Here is a 19,768-nt window from a genome sequence, read left to right as displayed (position 1 = left end):
CTGTTTACATATTAAACATTTTGACTTCATAAAATCTCATATGTGAAATGTATTTTGCATAAATATTGGATATTAATATATATGAGCATATTATATATATGTATATATATATGAATGCCAAAATCAGATGAAATTTGTACTGTGAAGACTTTACAGCCTAGTTAATTTACCCTAAATGTGTGAGATTTCAGCTGTTTAACAATGCTGATGATGAAAATGCCCATGGATATTTTGTACAACTGTACATATATTCCTAAACAATACAGCACTTTTTTTCCTTCCCTTTCTGAATAGTGAAGTCATTGAAGTTGAAGGAAAAAAAAAACAGAAATATAAACAACAGCAGCAACATGAAGATTTGCCTTTCATGACTTTGATCATTGACAGGACATAACAAACAGGACTGCTTTCATGGCATATAAGGCAGAGGATCCCATCCACTCTGCTAGGCAGGAGTAGGTACCACATCTGAGGGATTCCCACCAAGTACTGCAGTCACGCTTTCTGTTTGCTTAGCTTCCCCACTCCCACCTCCTCACAGCCAAGTAATGGTCTCCTTACAAAATACATCAAAGTGAGTGCATAAACCCGTCCTCTGTGCCAACTATAGAGGGTTCCAGCGAAGCTTGTAGATATTTATAAATATCCTTTTTCTCTATATTTAAGAAGGTAGGGGCAACAAACAAAATCTGCTCTTTACTGGATGATGGCATTAGTAATACACATGTGACATATTTTTACCCTTGAGATGCAAAAGTTCTTTAGAGATAGACAAATTTTTTTTTAACTCAGCTGACCTCTATTGGAAGGTTATAATGATCTCTAACTCATGTGTGTAGCAGGAATCTTAACAGGTCTTATTAATAAAAAGCCAGGGGCCAGTTATTGGGGTGAATGCTTGAAGATCAGAGACACAGACAGAACAAGCCACAGCTTCCTCACCTCACCAGTTCCTCAGATGGTCTTGTTTCCTCAGACTGCAAGCTTCTGAGTCTTCATCCACATGAATCTCAGCTGAACTGTGCTGCTCCAAAGCCTAAAAGCTTAACCAGCTAAATGCTTAACCAGCCAAATGCCTCTAGTTTCTGGTCTTCATGCCTTATATATCTTTCTACTTTCTGCTGTCACTCCCTAGGATTAAAGGCTGGATTTCTGGGATTAAAGCGTGTGTCACCATGCCTGGCTGTATCCTTGAACATACAGAGATCCAGCATCCACCCCAATACCTGGCTCCAGGTTTGTTTTTATGAATAAGAACTGTTAAGATTTGTGCTACACATGTGCATTGAAAGGAAACCACTTACTGAAAATACACAGGAAAATCCTTAGTAGAATAAAAGCCTAGTTAGGGTCCTAGTATGTGGGTTTGAAAATTTCATGATTAAAAAATTCAGGATTTGAAATAATTATAGGACTTTGATACTGGTTAACTTAAATATATTTACTACATCTCTCTCTCTCTCTCTCTCTCTCTCTGTGTGTGTGTGTGTGTGTGTGTGTGTGTGTGTGCATATACAAACATGTTTGCTTCTGTTTCATATTGTTTCATCTTTTTGTTTGTCTCCATGACTCAGTTCCAATATTATTTTTTAAAATCGATACAGTCTATTTGTTAGTTTTCAAAATCATCAGAAAGACTAAAGATTTAAGATACAAATGACATTTAAAAACAGCATGACCAGTAACTTTAAAAGACTCATCTACTCACAGACTCTGATTCCCTTCATAACCCTGTAAAAGTCCCTAACCTTTTTAAGTCTTTGTTTTCTTCATTAGCAAACAGAATGGTGGAGGTTATATCCAAAATCCCCTTCAGTCATCATCCTATAAAATATGTAAGAAAAGCCAGCAAAACAGCAACCAGAGTCCCCACAACACTGTCACTGTTCTTTATACCTCTTGCACAGAGGTTCTTAGACTTCCTCATGCAGCGACCCATTAATACAGGTCCACATGTTGTGGTGAACCCAACCATAAACTTTTTTCATTGCTATTTCATAACTATATTTTGCTGCTGTTATGAATCACAACATAAAGATCTGATATGCAACCCCTGTGGGGGTCATGGCCCACAAGTTGAGAACCCTTGCTCCAGTAAATGGTAGCTGATATGAGGAAACATTTAGAATTTGTATTAGCTGGCTAGTTCTAGGCAAACAGCTACAACAAATGATAATGTCTGAGAATGGGAAGCTCCTTATTGTTAACAGAGTTAGAATAATTTAAATTTAGTAACACCTATGAGAAAAAGGGTTTCACAATCAAACTAATGAGCTAAAGAATATTTGTGAGAAAAAGTCATGTACTTGGTAAATAACTCACTGTGACAGTTAAAGTTTATTATTTTAAAACCAAATTAATGGGAAATTGAAATAGCATCCAATTAACAAACATGGTTGTTTAGATTTTCTATTTCTTCTTGTATCAGTTTTATCATACTTTTTCCTTACAAAATTTAATTCTTGTCTCTTAGTTGAATGTATTTGTCAAGAAATGTTGTACACACTGCCTTATTTTCCTTTTCATGTAGAATGATGTCCTTTCTTTCATCCCTGATGTCATTAATTTGTATCTTCTCTCTTTTTGAAAAATAAAATGTGACAAGAGCTTATACATTTCATTCATCTTTTCAAAAAATTAACTTGTGTATTTGTTAATTGTTTTATTGTTAATCTTAAATTTCATATTTTCTGTTTGATTTTTATCATGCATATTGCTTGTGGGTTTTTTTTTTTTTTTTTTACAAAGAATGTGTTTTCTGTAGCCATTGGATATGGTCTTCTATATATCTCCACTGGTCAAATTAATTGATGGTTTATCTTTAAATCTTTTAAATCTAGAATTTTCTTCATTATTTTAATAACTTTTCTTTCTATATTGGAGAGGTCTGTCTTTATGAACATCTTCTTATGCACAAAATTTGCCTTAAGATACACTAATCAACTATCCCAATATCCAGAATATTTCTTTGAATATTTTTATTTTTAAATATATGTATAAGGAAGGGGTTGTATACACGTGAGCTGTTACCCATGGAGGCCAGAAGAGAACGTTAGATCCCCTGGAGCTGGAGTTACAGGCAGGTGTGATCTACCTGATGTGGGTGTTAGGAACTGAACCAACATTCTCTCAAGAGCAGAACATGGTCATGATGACCACCAAGCAGTCTCTCAGCTCTGATTCTCTATTTTTAATATAACCAATTAAGCCAACTAAAAATTAATGGTGCAATTTGTTGCTTTTGACTCGACCCCATGGTTTGTGCTGCATGTGTACAGGTCAGAGCCAGTGAGGTACTTGAGAAGAGTTTGTATTCAGATGCAGAACTTCTCCTTTGAACTCTTTTCCTTTGTAGGATTCCATAATCAGTTTCCATTTACTTCCCGAGCCCAGATTCTCCAATAATGCTAATAAATGAATGTATCCCCTATATATTTAAAAAACTGAAAAACAAAAAAACCCACACATCTAAAATCTGACCTTTCCAGAAAATTTGCCCTGAAAACAAAAGAACCTGATTTCAAATCCTCAACACAAATATGAACAGTCACATACCAGCATTGTGGCACAGAATCAGGTGAGAGCTCCCTGGCCAGCCAGTCTATCTACAACAGTGAGGTTCTGCTTCATTGTGAAGCCTTGTCTCAAAATAATAAGTTGATTAGCAATAGAGTCACCCAACATCCTGCTCTGGCCTCAGCATACATACACATAGATTCTCATACTCACATGCATGTAACACATACATTTTAGTTCTTAACAACCTATGCTTCCATATCCTTCAGTATTAAAGTCAGTAGGTATATTGTCAAGAACAAAAACACATTGATTTATCTTTTTTTGTTGTTGTTGTATAAAAGATCTACCTTTTGCTTGGCTTCTGGTCTGGCTTGATAGGTAGTTCTTTCTTCTTATGGGATTTCTGAAAAGAGTTAAGCAGCATTATTTGTAGTAGCCAGAACCTGGAAACAACCTAGATGCCCTTCAACTGAAGAATAAAGAAAATGTACACAATGCAGTACTACACAGCAGAGAAAAACTGACATCATGGGGTTTTTCAGGCAAAGGGATGGAACTAGAAAATACCCTGAGTGAGGTAACCTAGACTCAGAAAGACAAATATGGTATGTACTCACTCATTAGTGGATACTAGATGTAAAGGAAATGATAAACAGACTGCAACTCACAGCTCCAGGGAGACTAGCTAATAAAGAGGACCCTAGGAAAGACATAGAGATTGCCCAGCGGACAGAGAAATGGATGAGATCTACATGAGCAAACTGGGGGTGGGGTGGGGTAATGGAGGGCAAGGGTCAGGGGAAAGAGAGCTTAGGGGAGCAGGAGGTCCTAGCTGGATCAGGAACAGAGTGGGAAAACAAGAAAAGAGATACCATGATAAATGAAGACACCATGGGAATAGGAAAAAGCAGAGTGCTAGAGAGGTCCCCAGGAATCCACGAAGATGATTCCACTATAGACTACTGGCAATGGTCAAGAGAGTGCCTGAGCTGACCTACACTGGTGATCTGATGGTTGAACACCCTAACTATCATGATAGAACTCTCATCCAGTGACTGGTGGAAGCAGATGCACAGATCCATGGCCAAGTCCCAGGAGGAGCTCCAAAAGTCCAATCGTTGAGAGAGAGGAGGGATTATATGAGGAAGAGATATCAAGACCATGATTGGAAAAAGTACAGAGACAACTGGCCAAACTAGTGGAGATGCATGGTACTGGACTAGGCCCTCTGGATAAGTGAGACAGTTGTTTAGCTTGAACTGCTTAGGCGACCCCCAGGCAGTGAGACCAGGACCTGTCCTTAGTGAATGAGCTGGCTTTTTGGAACCTAGTGCCTAGGCTGAGACACTTTGCTCAGCCTTAACGCAGGGAGGAGGGGCTTGGACCAGCCTCAACTGAATGTACCAGGCTCAACTGACTCCCCAGGAGTCCTTGGAGGAGGTGGGAATGGGGGGTAGGTTTTGGGGGGGAGGCTGGGAGGGAGGAGGAGGGAAATCTGTGGTTGATATGTAAAATGAATAGAAAATCTCTTAATAAATAAGAAAGAAAGAAAGAAAGAAAGAAAGAAAGAAAGAAAGAAAGAAAAGAAAGAAAGAAAGAAAAGAAAGTAACGACTACCTATAAAATTTTGTGTTCTGATATATTTTCAAATGGAGAATAAATCTTTATAATATCGGTATATATTTATATTTATAATATATATCATAATCCAAAATATCCATATGAATGTGTAGGTGTGCTCAGATTGTTAAATCTTCTTCAGGATCTTTTTGCACCCAGATATATAACTCCTATTAATAATTCTAGTGAGCAAGTGTTTTTATAGATAAGAATTTATTTGGCTGTGCCTTATAAAAGAACTGATGTAACATTTTACAATAACACCATGCATGAAAAATAAAAATAACTTTAAATTAAGTGGGTGGGAAAATATAAGTAGAAGGAGGCTGTGGATTATTTCCTGATATTACTTGGTGTGTCTATCAGAATTGGTTATCAGATTCCTAACTGTCAAAGACTTATAGACTAAAATACACTCTCCTCAAATGAAGCCCCAATCCCCAGTGTGTTTGTGTTTTTAGCAAAGGCTTCTAGAGAAGAGTGAGGTGAGGCCCTGCAACAGGACTGATAACCTCCTAAGGAGAAGAAGAGACACCAGAATAAGATCCTCTGATGGCAGAAGGCCAAAGAAGCAAAGACTCTCAAACTAAGAGAATGAAATCCTCTTCCAGGCATCCTAAGCTTGGATTTTCAGCCTCCAGAATTATGAGATAATTAATTCTCCTGGTTAAGTGATATACATTGTTGTGTTCTGTGACTATAACCCTAAAAGACTAATGTAAAAACACCAGGAAAACAGTCCAGTAAGACTTATACTCAATGAGAAATGTCTTCCATGTGTCATTCAGAACAAGCTTGGCATACAGTGCCTGCATTGCTCTCAACGATTTTACAGCCATGTTTAACATGGAGTTTTCTTATACACTCCTTTAATATTAATCCATGGCAAGAGTAGATAGCTCCAAATAACTGGCCATTGCCTCTCTGATCAATGTGAGCCAAAAGTGAAGCTGATCCATTTTATCCACTTTATAATCTTCCATGATGATCACTTTATACAAAATACCTTTTGAAAAAAATAGGGATGAGGAATTTGAAGTCATTCTGATAATTGAATGAAAAAAAAATGGTGCATGGGTGGTTGTTGTTGTCTCTGTCAGATTTGATGAAGTCAGTTAATAGAAGTTTTTGCGGTATGTGATAATATGGCATATGCACATCACCTGGAAAATGTGTCTTTTTTCTTCACATTTACTGAAGCCAAAACATATTTTATATAAATTCTAAGAAAATACAGAAAGCAACATAAAGATGAAATGTAAAGATGTTAATTTGAGCTGCAAAAATGCTTAGCTTTAAGAACTAGAGTGTTCGTTTAAAATAATAGCTGTTACTTACAAAGCAGAGCTGCATTTTGTAATACATTTCTCTCAGCTGCAGTCTTAGTTGTATATGTTCACGCTCTCTCATGGTATTCATTTCTAAGAACTAAGATGCTTTTTTGTACAGTTACATTAGAAAACAAGAATCTTGAAAACAGATTGGTACTTTCAGAATCTCTGGATCATAGACTGTTTTTCAAAGTAAACAACTACTCCAAAAATAATAGTATAATTTTTAAATTTATGTACAACACTTAAGTGATACTAAACCATAAGAGTTTTCACTGTTGCCTTCAGGATGCCCCAAGACAGGAATTCATGGCTACAAAGCTACTAATGGTTCTTAAAACTTAACTTTTAATCTTTGTGTTCCAGGAACTGTTTTTGGCTTGGGACACCCTGTCCTTCAGTGAGGGCACTGCTTATACTGCTATCATGTTCTGTTCTCTGTCTTCCTTCTTGGTCATACTAACCAAATTGCAAGTTCTCTGTAACCAAGTGTCTGATGTGATGACCCCCTCTTGGATGCCTTCTCGATCTTGCCCTTTCCTCTTCTGCAGACTCACTGGAGTCACTTCCTCCATCAGTGCCTTTGCCTCCTTCCTAACCTAGCTAGAAATGATTTGGGGTTTGTTTTGGTTTTCCTGTGCATTTGTTGTTTGCTGTGGTTTGTTTTTGCAAATGGGATGCCAGTTTTTGTTTTCAAGGGTTCTCCCCTAAGCTTTATCTTCCACAGACTTCTACATTGAATTTTCAAGTCTACACTGCCTTGATATTTCAACTCCATTTTTGCTTGAAATGCTGCTTCTTTGCACAGCTGCTTCTTGCTTCTTTTAACCTCCCGAAGTTCCTTATTTCTGCCTAGAAACTGCTTTTCTGTTCCGAAACATTTGGCTGAAGAATATATAAGCTACTAATAAAACTCTCCTGACACAATTTTCAAATTTTTGTAACAACCTGAATAGATTTTATCTCACATCATTTCCCAGACTCATTCCCCCACATATTCTCTCAAATATTAGAATTAACTGGGTACTCACTTCTGGAATTTACACAATATTATTACACCTCAGGCTTCTTTTTAGAAAAACGGCTGTCTAACCCATCAATCCCCATCCTCTTTCCAAATTTGGTTTTTTCCCCTTTCTGACAGATCCTCATAGTATAATAATTAAACTCTTACACTGATTAACTATAGAACTTCTTGAGCCTTTCATTCTGAATGTTACTGCTAGACAGATTGCTATTTCACTCTACTGCCATGAATTTCTGAAATATATTTGCTATAAAAAGGTATTCTATAACTGACATGCTATTCCCTAGCACCCCCAAATGTGATTAAAGGGGTATTCTCTAAGTCATAAGGAATTCTCATAGTTTTAAACAGTCATGTGTCCCTGATAGAGCACATAAAATTCATGATATACAAACATATAAAATGATCAGTCTTCAAAGAGGCAACTGTAAAAGGAGATCATTTCTAGTACATACATGTGATGTTAGAAGTTACACATCAAAACATGTGAAATCAACTGAGAAGCTTTCCTGTAAGGCTGGACTATTATAGCAGTGTTTCTTCTGTGGAAGTCAGTCATGCCCCTAGCACTGTGAGGAGCAATGAGCTACAGTTCTTACACCACAACTGCTTCCAATCTGAGAAATAACTTGAACAGGAAGAAATGCAAAGAATTGGCACACATGCAGAATCAAAAGTCACCAAGTGTATTTTGGGGAATTTTTATATGTCATTCTCTTTGCATTCTTGAACTTAAGAGTGTCCCAGAATTAGAAGGCCCCAGGTAGAGAAAATAGTTAAGATATTCTGAGTAAACTAGGAGAGGGGGAGAAGGGAAGGGATGGGGGGGATGGAAACAAGTGGTACAGAGATGGTTGAGTGGAGAGAGGGATGGAGAAGGAGAGCAATGAAAGAGGTATCTTGGTAGAGGGAACCATTAAGGATTAGGAAGAAACCTGGTGCTAGGGAAATCCCCAGGAGTCCACAAGGATGACACCAACTAAGACTCCTAGCAATAATGGAGAGGGTGCCTGGACTTACCTTTCCCTATTATTAGATTAGTGACTACCCTAATTGTCATAGAACCTATATCCAGTGACTGATGGAAGCAGACGCAGTGATCCACAACCAAGCACTGGGGTTGAGGTCCTGGACTTAAGTTGAAGAGGGGGAGGAGGGGCCAAAGGAGCAAGTGAGGACAAGATCATGATGGGGCAAACCACAGAGACAGCTGATCCAAGCTGGTAGGAGCTCATGGACTCTGGCCTGTCAGCGGGGGAACATGCATGGGACTGAACTAGGCCCTCTAAATGTAGGTGACAGTTATGTGGCTAGATCTGTTTGGAGAGCGCTTGGCAGCGGCTCCAGGACTTAATCCCTAGTGTATGAAGTGGCTTTTTGGAACACATTCCCTAGGTAGGACACCTTGCTCAGCCATGACACAGTGGGGAGGGGCTTGGTCCTGCCTCAACTTAGTATGCCAAACTTTGTTGACTCCCCAAGGGAGGCCTTACAATCTCTGAGGAGTGGATGGGAAGTGGGATTGGGGGAAGTGGGGGTAGCAGAAGGTGAGGGAGGGGGATTGGTAGGTAAAATGTAAAAATGAAAAAAAAAATATAAATAAATAAATAAGTGTGTCCCAGAATGAACAAAAACAACAGAAGAGCTTTGAAAGCATATAGGCATCTTTAGCAGGCTGTAGAATCAAGCTCATATGTTGCCACAGAAAACCTGCTCAGAGAACTAATTCAGCATCCATACGAAAGGTGGTCTGAGTTGCAGCGTTTCCTTTTTGTACCTTTCTAGAAAAGCAGAATTGCCAGAGATAACAGGAGCCATTTGTCTTTCCAAACAGGGAAATTATACCAGATGACTCAGCAAGGCATCGCTTTCACCTCTCGGAAGAACAAAACTATAGGAATTTACCCGTGACATGGGTATTTTTGCTTGTTTATTTTTCTGTTCTGGAGACTGAGCCTAGAGTTTTGCACTCTACCCCTGAGCTACAGCTTGCTAGCTCAGGTTTTAAACACAGCACTTAGGTACAAAGGCTGAAAGGGAGCAAGAGGTGACTGCTTCCCAACTAAGCCCTTCTGAAGCTCTTTATTATTTGTAAAAAAGTAAGGGGATTGCCATTTCTAGAAACATGTATGTGATAACAAATCTTAGCCCCATACAAAAATAATTCTAAAAACATAAAACTGAATATTTTTGATGTATGACTGAGGATAGAACAACAACAGATTTCATTCTAGTTGAAGGCAACAAAACGGTGTTTGTTGAGTTTGGAGCCTGTCTCTCTGGAGGCTTGTGAGAGTTAATTTTGATTGTAAACCAGGTTGAATTGAGAAGTGCCTAGGAGAATAAAAAGGTATATTTCTGAGTCTGTCTATGATGGGCTTCAGTGACCAGAGAAGATATGATTGGGAAAGGTTCTGACCTAATGAATGGAGCCGGTTCCTTGATGGATTTATAATTTGATGGTATCAGTGAAACAGTAAAAGGTAGGAGGAGAATATGGCCTTTTTGGAAGACATAGGTCACTGAATACATCCCTGCTGCTATACCCTAACTTGGTCCTTTCTTGGTTCTCTGCCAGTCTGTGAAGTGAACTACTGTGCTCTACCATACCTTCCCTGCCAAAAGAGATGGAACCCTCTGAATCTGTGAGCCAAAATAAAGCCTTCCCCCCTAAAGTTGCTTCTAACATGTCTAACTTTCTAAAGTAAGGAAAGTAACTAATACAGACATCCTAGGGCCATTCCTGGTGCTCTAGCCCCTTAAAGTCTTGATTTCCTCTTTTGTTTCTAGTCTCTTTTAATTTTTTGAAAAGCATAATTTGTTACTTTTGATTTTTCTAAATTGTACTTATTTTTAATTGATACATAAAACCTATGAACTGCATATATCTGTGGAATGCTACATGATGATTCAACACTTGGGTGCACTATTTAATCTTTAAGAGAAAATGTGTCTATTTCCTCATACATCTGTCATTATTTTAGTGTATAATACTCAAAATCTTTTCTCCTAGCTTCTTGAAATATACAGTTTATTATCATCACCTACAGACAGCATAATGTACACTAGTAACATACCAGAATGCTATTCTAGCACCTACTGATCGACCTCCCCAGATCATTGGCTCATTTATTGATTGGCAGATTTGTTCCCTTGATGTTTAATTCTGCAGCCCTTTATATATTACAGATATTAATATTAACCCCTGGCCTGAGGTCTTGCTGGAAAAGATTTCCCCCTGTTCGGTAGGCTGTTGATTTGGTTAGTGGTTTCTTTGCTGTACAGAAGGTTTTTAATTTCATGCAATCCCATCTGTCAATTCTGTTTCCTTTTCTATTATGATTTATTCAGAAATGTGTTGCCTATAGCTATGTCCTAAAGTTTTTTCCTATGTTTTCTTTAGCAATTTCAGAGATGCCAATTTTAAATTAAGGTGTGGAATCCAGTTTGAAATTGATTTTTATACAGGGTGAAGCTACTGTGAATTGGATATTCTTCCTGCTTTATTTCTCAGCAAGTTTGTTGCTATACATAAAAGCAACTGATGTTTGTATGTTAATTTTGTATCTTGATCATTATTGGAAGTATTTATCAGGCTTTTGGGTGGACCACTTGAGGATTTTTTGGTACAGTATGCTGTCATCTGCAAAGACAAAGCTTTAGTTTTCCTTTCTAACCTAAGTTTAATTTATTAAGTCAGAACATCATGAAAAGGACAGTGATAGAGTTTTTGTTAAATTTTAAATTGCTCTGTATTAAGTAATTTTATTTTTTCCATTTTTACTTCATTTAGAAGTCTCCAGGACTTAGCCACACTGGAATTTCAAACTGTAAATTATATGAACTAGGCAAAGGATACCCTAGCTTATTTGCTATTACTTTGGAGGACACTGATAGGAAATCATCTGGAAGAGCACTCTTTTAATTTTAACATGCTTATAAATCACCATGGCTTTGATTCTAAGACAAAGACGTGCTTAACTGTATGGATACATCATCTTCTTGACTCTGTCCCAAACAACCCATGAATGAAAACTCTACTATATCAAAGCAACTTGCATATTTTCCAAACAAACTTTGATACTCACTATAATTATATTTCCTTATCTAATAATGTGGATTGATGCATTTGATGAGAGATAATCCCACTCACCAACTTTCAAAAGAAAATACATTCCTATGCTACCTCATAACTAAATCATAATAGAATAGTACATTTCAGTGTCTGTCAGAAAGTTCAGTCTGTGTGTATCACCACTCTCTCAAAATCTCACAAAAACTAACATCACAGAAAATCTTCTTTTAAAACGTGTCTCAAACACCAAAATGCTGATAAATCTCTACATATATTCTACTTCAAAAAATCTGGGTTTGGGATTGGAGAGTCTGTATTTCTAATAAATTTCCATATACTAACAGTGCTGGGGACACATGGGCCACACAGAGATTAGAAGGGCTGAGAAGGATATTTTTACTCTTTAAGTTATCCTACAATGTGCTTATTTAAAGAGAAGCAGCAGAAAGATGATTACAGGGGATATGCTGCTTTGAGAGAATCTCCACCATGTTCTATGCCCCCAGCCTTTCTACCACATAAGTGTTTTCACCAAAGTGTGTTCTTGTTTTATGATAAGATCATAAAAGTTCTGTGAGCACACAATCCAGTAAGTTCCATCACTATATCGGTAACTTCTGGTCTGCTCTCATTTTATGGAATCACTTGAATGAATGACCAACCATAAAAATCATCTCTTATTTGATGATAAAATACGCATGAGCACAGCTACATTTCTGGTACATTTATCATCTATCCAGTTGTGAATCTGTATACTTAATGAACTATTAATTCTGATATCTTTACTTACATACGTCATACTAGATATTTTTGTACACCATGCTAAATTCTCTACAAAAGGACTTAAATCCTTCAACAAATTAATGACATTAACAACAGCTATCCCTCATCATGTCCTTACTGCAATCTAGCCACAGTCCTCTCTGGTATTTCACAGATGACTACCTTCTCCTCTTGGCTATTCATTTGCTTTCTTTTCTGAGTTTGTTTCTGAACTGAAGCAGTGAATATCTTCAAACCCCAAACCAAAACATCTCTAAATGTTGACTCAGCAATATATAACAAAGTAAAATACAAAATAGAGCTGGGTACCCCAATCTCTTCTTCTAAGAAACAAGAAATACCCACTGGAACTTAATCCTAAGTAGTATGTGCCACATTCCATTAAAATGCTGCATTGATTAAAAAGAAATTTCTTAATTGAGATCCATTTATAAATGCAATACTGCTGCTGTTGATTTCCAACAGGAAATAGAACATATTCCTATGAAAGATATTTAGGAAGCATTTTTGAAAGAAAATCAGGTTATAAAGTATTATTATAGTAAACATATCCGTTATTTTTGGCTCACTTGATTTTCTTCAAAATATATGCATTGAAAGCCTACTGTATAAAATTATCTTAACATGTGATAAAAGGCAAGTGTCAGAAGGCTTTAAAAGCATTGACAAATATATGATAATAAGTGTAGGAACAAACATGAAACAAAACCTTTAATTTGAAGTTAAAAGTTAACTTTCATGCCATGTGCGGTGTGGTGGTGCATGCCTTTAATCCCAGCACTTGGGAAGCAGAGCCAGGTGGATCTCTGCGTTCCAGGACAGCCAGGGCTACACAGAGAAACCCTGTCTTGAAAAACAACAACAAAAGTTCTCCTTCATGACTGGCGGAAGAGTAACACCAGAGTCCCTGAGACTGAGTCCTGTACCTAAGCGCTGCTTTCTTTCCAACGCCACTCGGCTATTGACTGTAACAGACTGCAGTCCCTGTGCCCACCTACCCTCACTGCAGCCTGTTCTGCACTATTAGGATTTTCTAAGACTCAAGATTTGGAAACCGTGCTACTGGGTCAGGTGTGAGAGTTCCAGCAGCCCGCCCCATGGTAAGCCCCAGACACTCTAATGATAACTAGATGATGTCAGTAAACGGGACACGTGGCTGAGAAAGGACCACCCGACGAAAGGAGAATGCTTGCCCACTCCACAGAAGAGGGATGCAAGTCCACTTCCAATGTCAAACACGCAGGAGCATTTGTTGCTTTTTAGCCAGTACGGAAAAAAGATATTTTCAGTGAAATATCTGTGACATCCTTAAACCAGTTTTTCTTCCCATTTTCTTCTTCCTGGTAATAGTGTCATAGCTGTGCTTTTCAATGTGTATGTATACACATGTAGTCTGTGTGTATATGTGTGTATGTATATATGTTTATGTGTATATGTGCATTGTGAGTACATGTGTATATATGTAGAAGTTTGTACACATGTGTGTATGTGTGTATGTATATATATATATACATGCTTTTTATATGTGTGTATATGTATGTGTATGTTTGCATGTGTGTATTTATGCAGGGAGTATATGTGCATATATGTTTGCATGTGTGTATATGTGTGTACTGTGCATATGTATGTGGGGGTTACATATATATAATGCATGTGTACATGTGTATATGTGTAGGGAGTATACATGTATATGTATGTGCATATATGTACATGTACATATGTATGTATGTATGTAGGTAGGTATGTATGTATTATGTGAGGGTTATGTATATGTAGTTGTATATATTCACATATGCATGTGTGTACCGGTGTGTGTAAATGCATAGGAATATGTGTGTGTGTGTGTGTGTGTGTGTGTGTGTGTATGCAGGGGTATATATGTGCATATATGTGTACATGAGTGTTAAATATGTGGAGTGTGTCTTATTTTATCCATCCTCCATCAACTCCTTTTACCACTACTACCATAAACAAGAAAACATTTTCTCATCTGAAGTCTGAAAAGCTCAGAAAACCAACACATTTTGTCAACACATGTGAGAACAAAGCAAGTCATCTGATTTCTGGTGTCTTACTTGATCTGCTCCAGTCACCCAGCCCAGTGTGCTGGCCCCTGCCCACCCCACTCCCAGCTGAGAGTGTCTTCATACCATGCTGCAAACATGAGCACAACTGACTCAGATTTTCTGAGCCACTTACTTTCGTACCCTTCTAAAACTAAAATTTTCTGAATTCCTGAACATTTTTGGCCTGAAGTTTTTATATGCCAGTGTGCATGTATCCATGTGATTACTGAAAGCCACACTTACCACTACTGCTGCTGTTTGTGCTACAAACCTCAGCCCTTTGTAGTTCCAATCACTCTATCATCTCAGTTGCCTGCAGGCGCATGCCTGAAGAAAGGTCTTTCCCTAATCTGTTCATTGCTTACTGAATACACAACTTTTTCATTATTGTTTTCCTGACCACCATAAAAAGTAAATTGTAACCATTTAAATCAGCACACAGCTCACTGCCATAAATCAAAGCCTGCAGCTTTCGCCCTGGCCAGCTGCACTTTATCTGTTCACTATTACTACTGAAGTTTTCATTCATATTCAACATCCATGTCTGGTGCATTTTGTTTGATGAAAATAAGCTAATTAGTGCTAAACCTTCCCTAGTTCATAAATTTATTCCTAAGAACATTAAAAGGAAGTCAAGTGAGACATGCTCAGTAACAGATGTTTGCCTTTTTTGGCTGCCTTTTTACAGTTTGTTCTCTTTCATTACTTTTTAAGGAATTTAGTTAATGTTCCTTTACTGGAGAACAAGTGTACCTAGCTTCCCAGGAGGTAGGGGAAGGTAGGGATTCCCCAGGTAATGCACAGCCTGTTCCTTTCCTTCACCTAATAACTGCTCAAATGTTCTCTGTACACAGCTTCCAATGCCTCCACCCCAATGCTGGAAACAACCACATTCTAGCTTATCAACACAATAACAATAATGGCATAATTTGACTGGCAGCCACATAAGTAGAAACACTGCCAGTGTCATTACTAACACCCAGGAGCCTCATGCTCCTCAAATGTCTTTCCCACCTGGGGACATTTCAGAACAGGCCAATTATTATTGAGAAATCTGGTTGGATGTATTAGTTTCCACAGAAAATAAACTGGTGTGGAATGACTACACAAAGTGAAATGCCAATGATCTCTATAATAAAAAAGTAAAAATCATATACTAAGATTCCTCTTTGGTTGGGTGCTTAGCTCACTCCTGTTAATACCATAAAGGATCTCAAATTACTAGATCAGGCTGCCCTGCAAGTCAGGCTGGCATAAAACTCAGCAATCCTTTCTCTTACGCCTACCAATTTCTGGTATTACATGCCCACTGGTTCACAGTGGCATGAATGTTATAGGAGTAACCAGCCACATGTTTTTATTGGATTTCAGGCCCAGTCCATGAGATGGAACCCATGCCAGGCATGGTCAATGAGGCCAAGAACCTGAGGATAGAAACGTCATGGATCCATCCTAAGGGAAAACCTAGGACTATTATTCCACTAAGTAGACACAGAGGTAAAATAACTTTATATGACATATTGCTATATCCATAGATATGTGCCTTGCTCAACTCTCATCAGACAAGCTTCTTTGTTGATAGCAATTAACACAAAGGAACACAAAGGAACAATGTGTCTAGTGAGTTGGAGCACTCAGCCATAAGTGTGCAAGTCTTTGCCACACACTTCTCTTTACAACTCTGAGATCTCTGTGGGAGAGAAGTTAGAAAGACTGTAAGAGCCAAAGGTAGTGGATAACCTCAAGAAAATGGTGTTTCCTAGACATATAGGGTAGATCTACATATGAACTCACCATGACTATGATAGCATGTACAGACATGCACAAGCTCAAGCCAGAGGAATTCCCAGCATGAAGAAGGGGTGGTAGGCATGAAGTCCCTCCCCTAGCTCAAATATCAATCATTCTCTGGGGCAGCCTCAGGCCCAAGAGTAAGTAGTCTGCCAATACAAACTTACTGCTAGGATGAATATGAAGGTGAGTGAGCAGGGAAGTGGCAGAAAATTGTTGGGATGTTGGAGGAGAAGATGAGCATCACCAAAATACATTTTATGAATGTATTACATTCTCAGAAAAATAAAAATATCATTTTTAAAGTGTATTCACAACTTTTATCTATAAGAAACTTCATTCGAGTGACATGTTCATGGTCTTCTTACAGTGTACATAGGTAAAAAATTACAATTAGACTTTAAATTTTCCAAGTTAAAATAAAAAATGTTTAGATTCTTGCAATAATCATTTTTTAAGATTTATTTATTTATTATGTATACAGGAGAGGGCGCCAGATCTCACTACAGATGGTTGTGAGCCACCATGTGGTTGCTGGGAATTGAACTCAGGACCTCTGGAAGAGCAGTTAGTGCTGGTAACCTCTGAGCCATCTCTCCAGCCCACAATAATCATTTTTACTGAAAGCCTCTAAAACATTTTCCAAAGAAAACTGAAAGAAATTTCATTGTGAATATCCATTCTGTGGTCAAAATTTACTTGATATAAACAACTTGAGTTTAAAATTTCTTTTCACATTTCTAAAATAAAAGTCTGTTTTAGTAAAATCAATGCATGTTTCTGTTTGTGAAACACTGTAAGCTCTAAGTATTTTAATAAAAACAAAAAGCACAGTAAGCCTTTTTGTTTCTGCCCTTCCATATAGGCTATATTCCTCTTGGGAGGTTGGATGGGATGGCTGGAAATCCAAGTGTAGAAGGCACAGTAACCTTCTTAAAAGAGAAAACTGAGGGCTGGGGATATGGCTCAGTGGGTAAAATGTTTGCTGTGCAAGAATGAAGACCTTACTCAATCCTTGGCATCCATGTAAAACACGGGAGGGCACAGCATCATATAATCTCAGTGCTAAGGAGGCAGAGCCAGGAGGATCCCTGGAGCTTGCTGGACAAATAATTTATCTAAAATGTGAGGTCTAGATACAGTGTCGATCTCTGGTCTCCACACATACATATACACATGTGTACATGTACGTACATAATACACTAAAATATAAAAAATAGGAAATTATTCTAATGCAACCAACTATGAGACCAAGTCCCATTTGCTTTTAATCCTCTACTTCCAAGTTAATGTCAAAGGTGTTTTCTCAACAATGGGTTTCTTCTTGTCCCTAGGACATGAAGTTGCTGGAGGGCCTCATGGCCCTAAAATGGCCATATGTGCATCTCATCTTCATTTCTTGACACCTTTTTCCTAAGGCACGCACACACACACTGCCATCCCATCTTTCCAAAGGATCACAAAATGAATCAATTTCTTTCAGAGAAAGTTTTCAAACACTAGAGCTACTGCAAACAGCATGCATCAACAAATCAACCATGACTGACAATGACTAAATATGTTCCCTCACTGTCTTCTGTCTCCAATGATTAGCTAGGAACTTCTGTTAATATTTAATTCTGACCATTTTGAAGAATGTTATTGGGGAAGGAGAGATACCTTAGTGGTTAGGAGCACATACTGCTTTTGCAAAGGAACCCATTTCAGTTCTCAGCACTCCCATGGCAGCTCACAATCATCTGTAACTCCTGTTCCAAGGGACCCACAGCCCTCCTCTGGGCTTCATAATGACACTGGCCATTCAAGTGGTATGTATATACACATATAGTCAAACACTCGTAAAACAGAAACAATGCCATAGATACATACATTAAACATTACATTTCTGGATACTGATAAATACCAAAGATCTGCTTTGTTTGCTTTGCCTATTGTAACTATAGCACCCAGATCCATACTCTCTAAGACTGCTCCAATAACATGAAGTCAATGGGGGAAATTGGAGACAGCAGTCTTACACATCTGATTATAAAGTAATTTTACATTTTTATGTTTGCATGAGGTACAATATCCACAGGTTTCACTTATCTTAGATAATATTATATTTCAAGATAATTAAGTATCTCCATTTTTCAGAGGCCAGAAGAAGTAACCCAACTAGCTATTCCTCAAGGATACAGGGTCTTCTTTACACTTTACGAAGAAGTTTTAGGAATCTATGTGTCACTGTTTAAAACAATTAGATATTACCATATTAGCTGTGTTACTTAATATATATTAAGTACAAATGCTATACAACATTATTGAATTTTTAAATTAGAAGTAAAAAACAAAATGTGTTTTATAGAAACATTTCACCTTTAGAAGGGATAGTGTTCTTATCACCTAAAGGCAGCATAGCCACAATGACTTGGTTATTTAAACCAAGTAAGGTTTAATGAAGCAGTCAGTTTGTAACTACATACCTGATCTGCAGCCCCATGTGTCACATATATCCCAGGATGGCTATGAATAGGATCCAACATATATGTAGATGACAATGTCAGTTTAAAATGCCAAGAGATTGAAATATGTCTACAGAATATTCCAATGCAAAATATGTTATATTCACTTCCCCCGACAACAAAATGAAAAGCTGAGTTTTAACGTCCTTGTCTCCACTCTACTTTAACAATGCAGCCACCTTTATTCTGTTTATTCTGAGTGAAACAATTTGACATCAGTATGGTTTACTAAACACCATCAGGATATAAAACACAGAAGATATATAAAGTGATACACCAAGCTGGAATCCCCAGACATTACCAGTGGGAACTAAAGTGGTATAGCCATTCTAGGAAAACAGTTAAGATGATTCCTTAAACAATTAAATGTAGAAATACAATGTGAGTCTCCATTCTGGGCACATATTCTAAAGGAACAAAAGCAGAGATTCAGCAACAAGTGAACCTTCATGTTCACAGTGACATTATTCAGAATATTCAAAGGTTGAAATCGACTCAAGTCTCAATTGATGGATGCCCATGCTGACATGGGATAGTATGCAGCCTAATAAAGAAAGTATGTTCTGACACACAATGCAATCCAGAATGATCTTACAAGACATTGTGCTAGGTGAAATAAACCAGTCACTAAACAATACTGTAAGATTCTGATTATTTGAGGTACCTATGGTGATCAGAGTCACAGAGGCAGAAAGCCAAGTATTGGCATCTGGGAGCTCAAGGAAGGAGCTACAGAAGAATTAGCATTTAACAGGGATAGAGTTGTATGCTTTGAGATAACAAAAATGTTCTGAAGATGGATGGTGTCAGCAGTAACACAGAAGTGGGTATGACAGTGTACAGTCAAAGTCTTAAGAATAGTTAAAACAGGAAACTTTAGTATATACTTTTTTAATTAGATAAAACAATTTTGTAATGATTTTAATTACTTAAAACATGAAATAAACTTAGAACTTATTCTTTTATCTCTACATGGAATGTTAGTGTTTTGTAGGATAGAAGAATCCTTGCTCAAAACAAAAAGCGTTTGGACATCTATGATGAAAACTGAA

At 37.6% G+C, this 19,768-nt stretch overlaps 1 protein-coding gene across 1 annotated transcript in view; it reads right to left on the bottom strand.

Annotated features, from left to right (window-relative positions):
• Positions 1 to 19,768, bottom strand: part of Iqcm (IQ motif containing M) — a 402,626-nt gene that overhangs the window by 258,291 nt on the left and 124,567 nt on the right. The window contains exon 7 of the mRNA XM_036187564.1: positions 3,867 to 3,922. Coding sequence (XP_036043457.1) covers positions 3,867 to 3,922 — 56 coding nt within the window. The remainder of the gene's footprint in view (positions 1 to 3,866; positions 3,923 to 19,768) is intronic.

The sequence above is a fragment of the Onychomys torridus genome, chromosome 5 (genome assembly GCF_903995425.1).
Source record: "Onychomys torridus chromosome 5, mOncTor1.1, whole genome shotgun sequence".
Taxonomy (NCBI): domain Eukaryota; kingdom Metazoa; phylum Chordata; class Mammalia; order Rodentia; family Cricetidae; genus Onychomys; species Onychomys torridus.
Note: the sequence above shows the minus strand (reverse complement) of the source record. Positions and strands in the feature narration are given on the sequence as shown.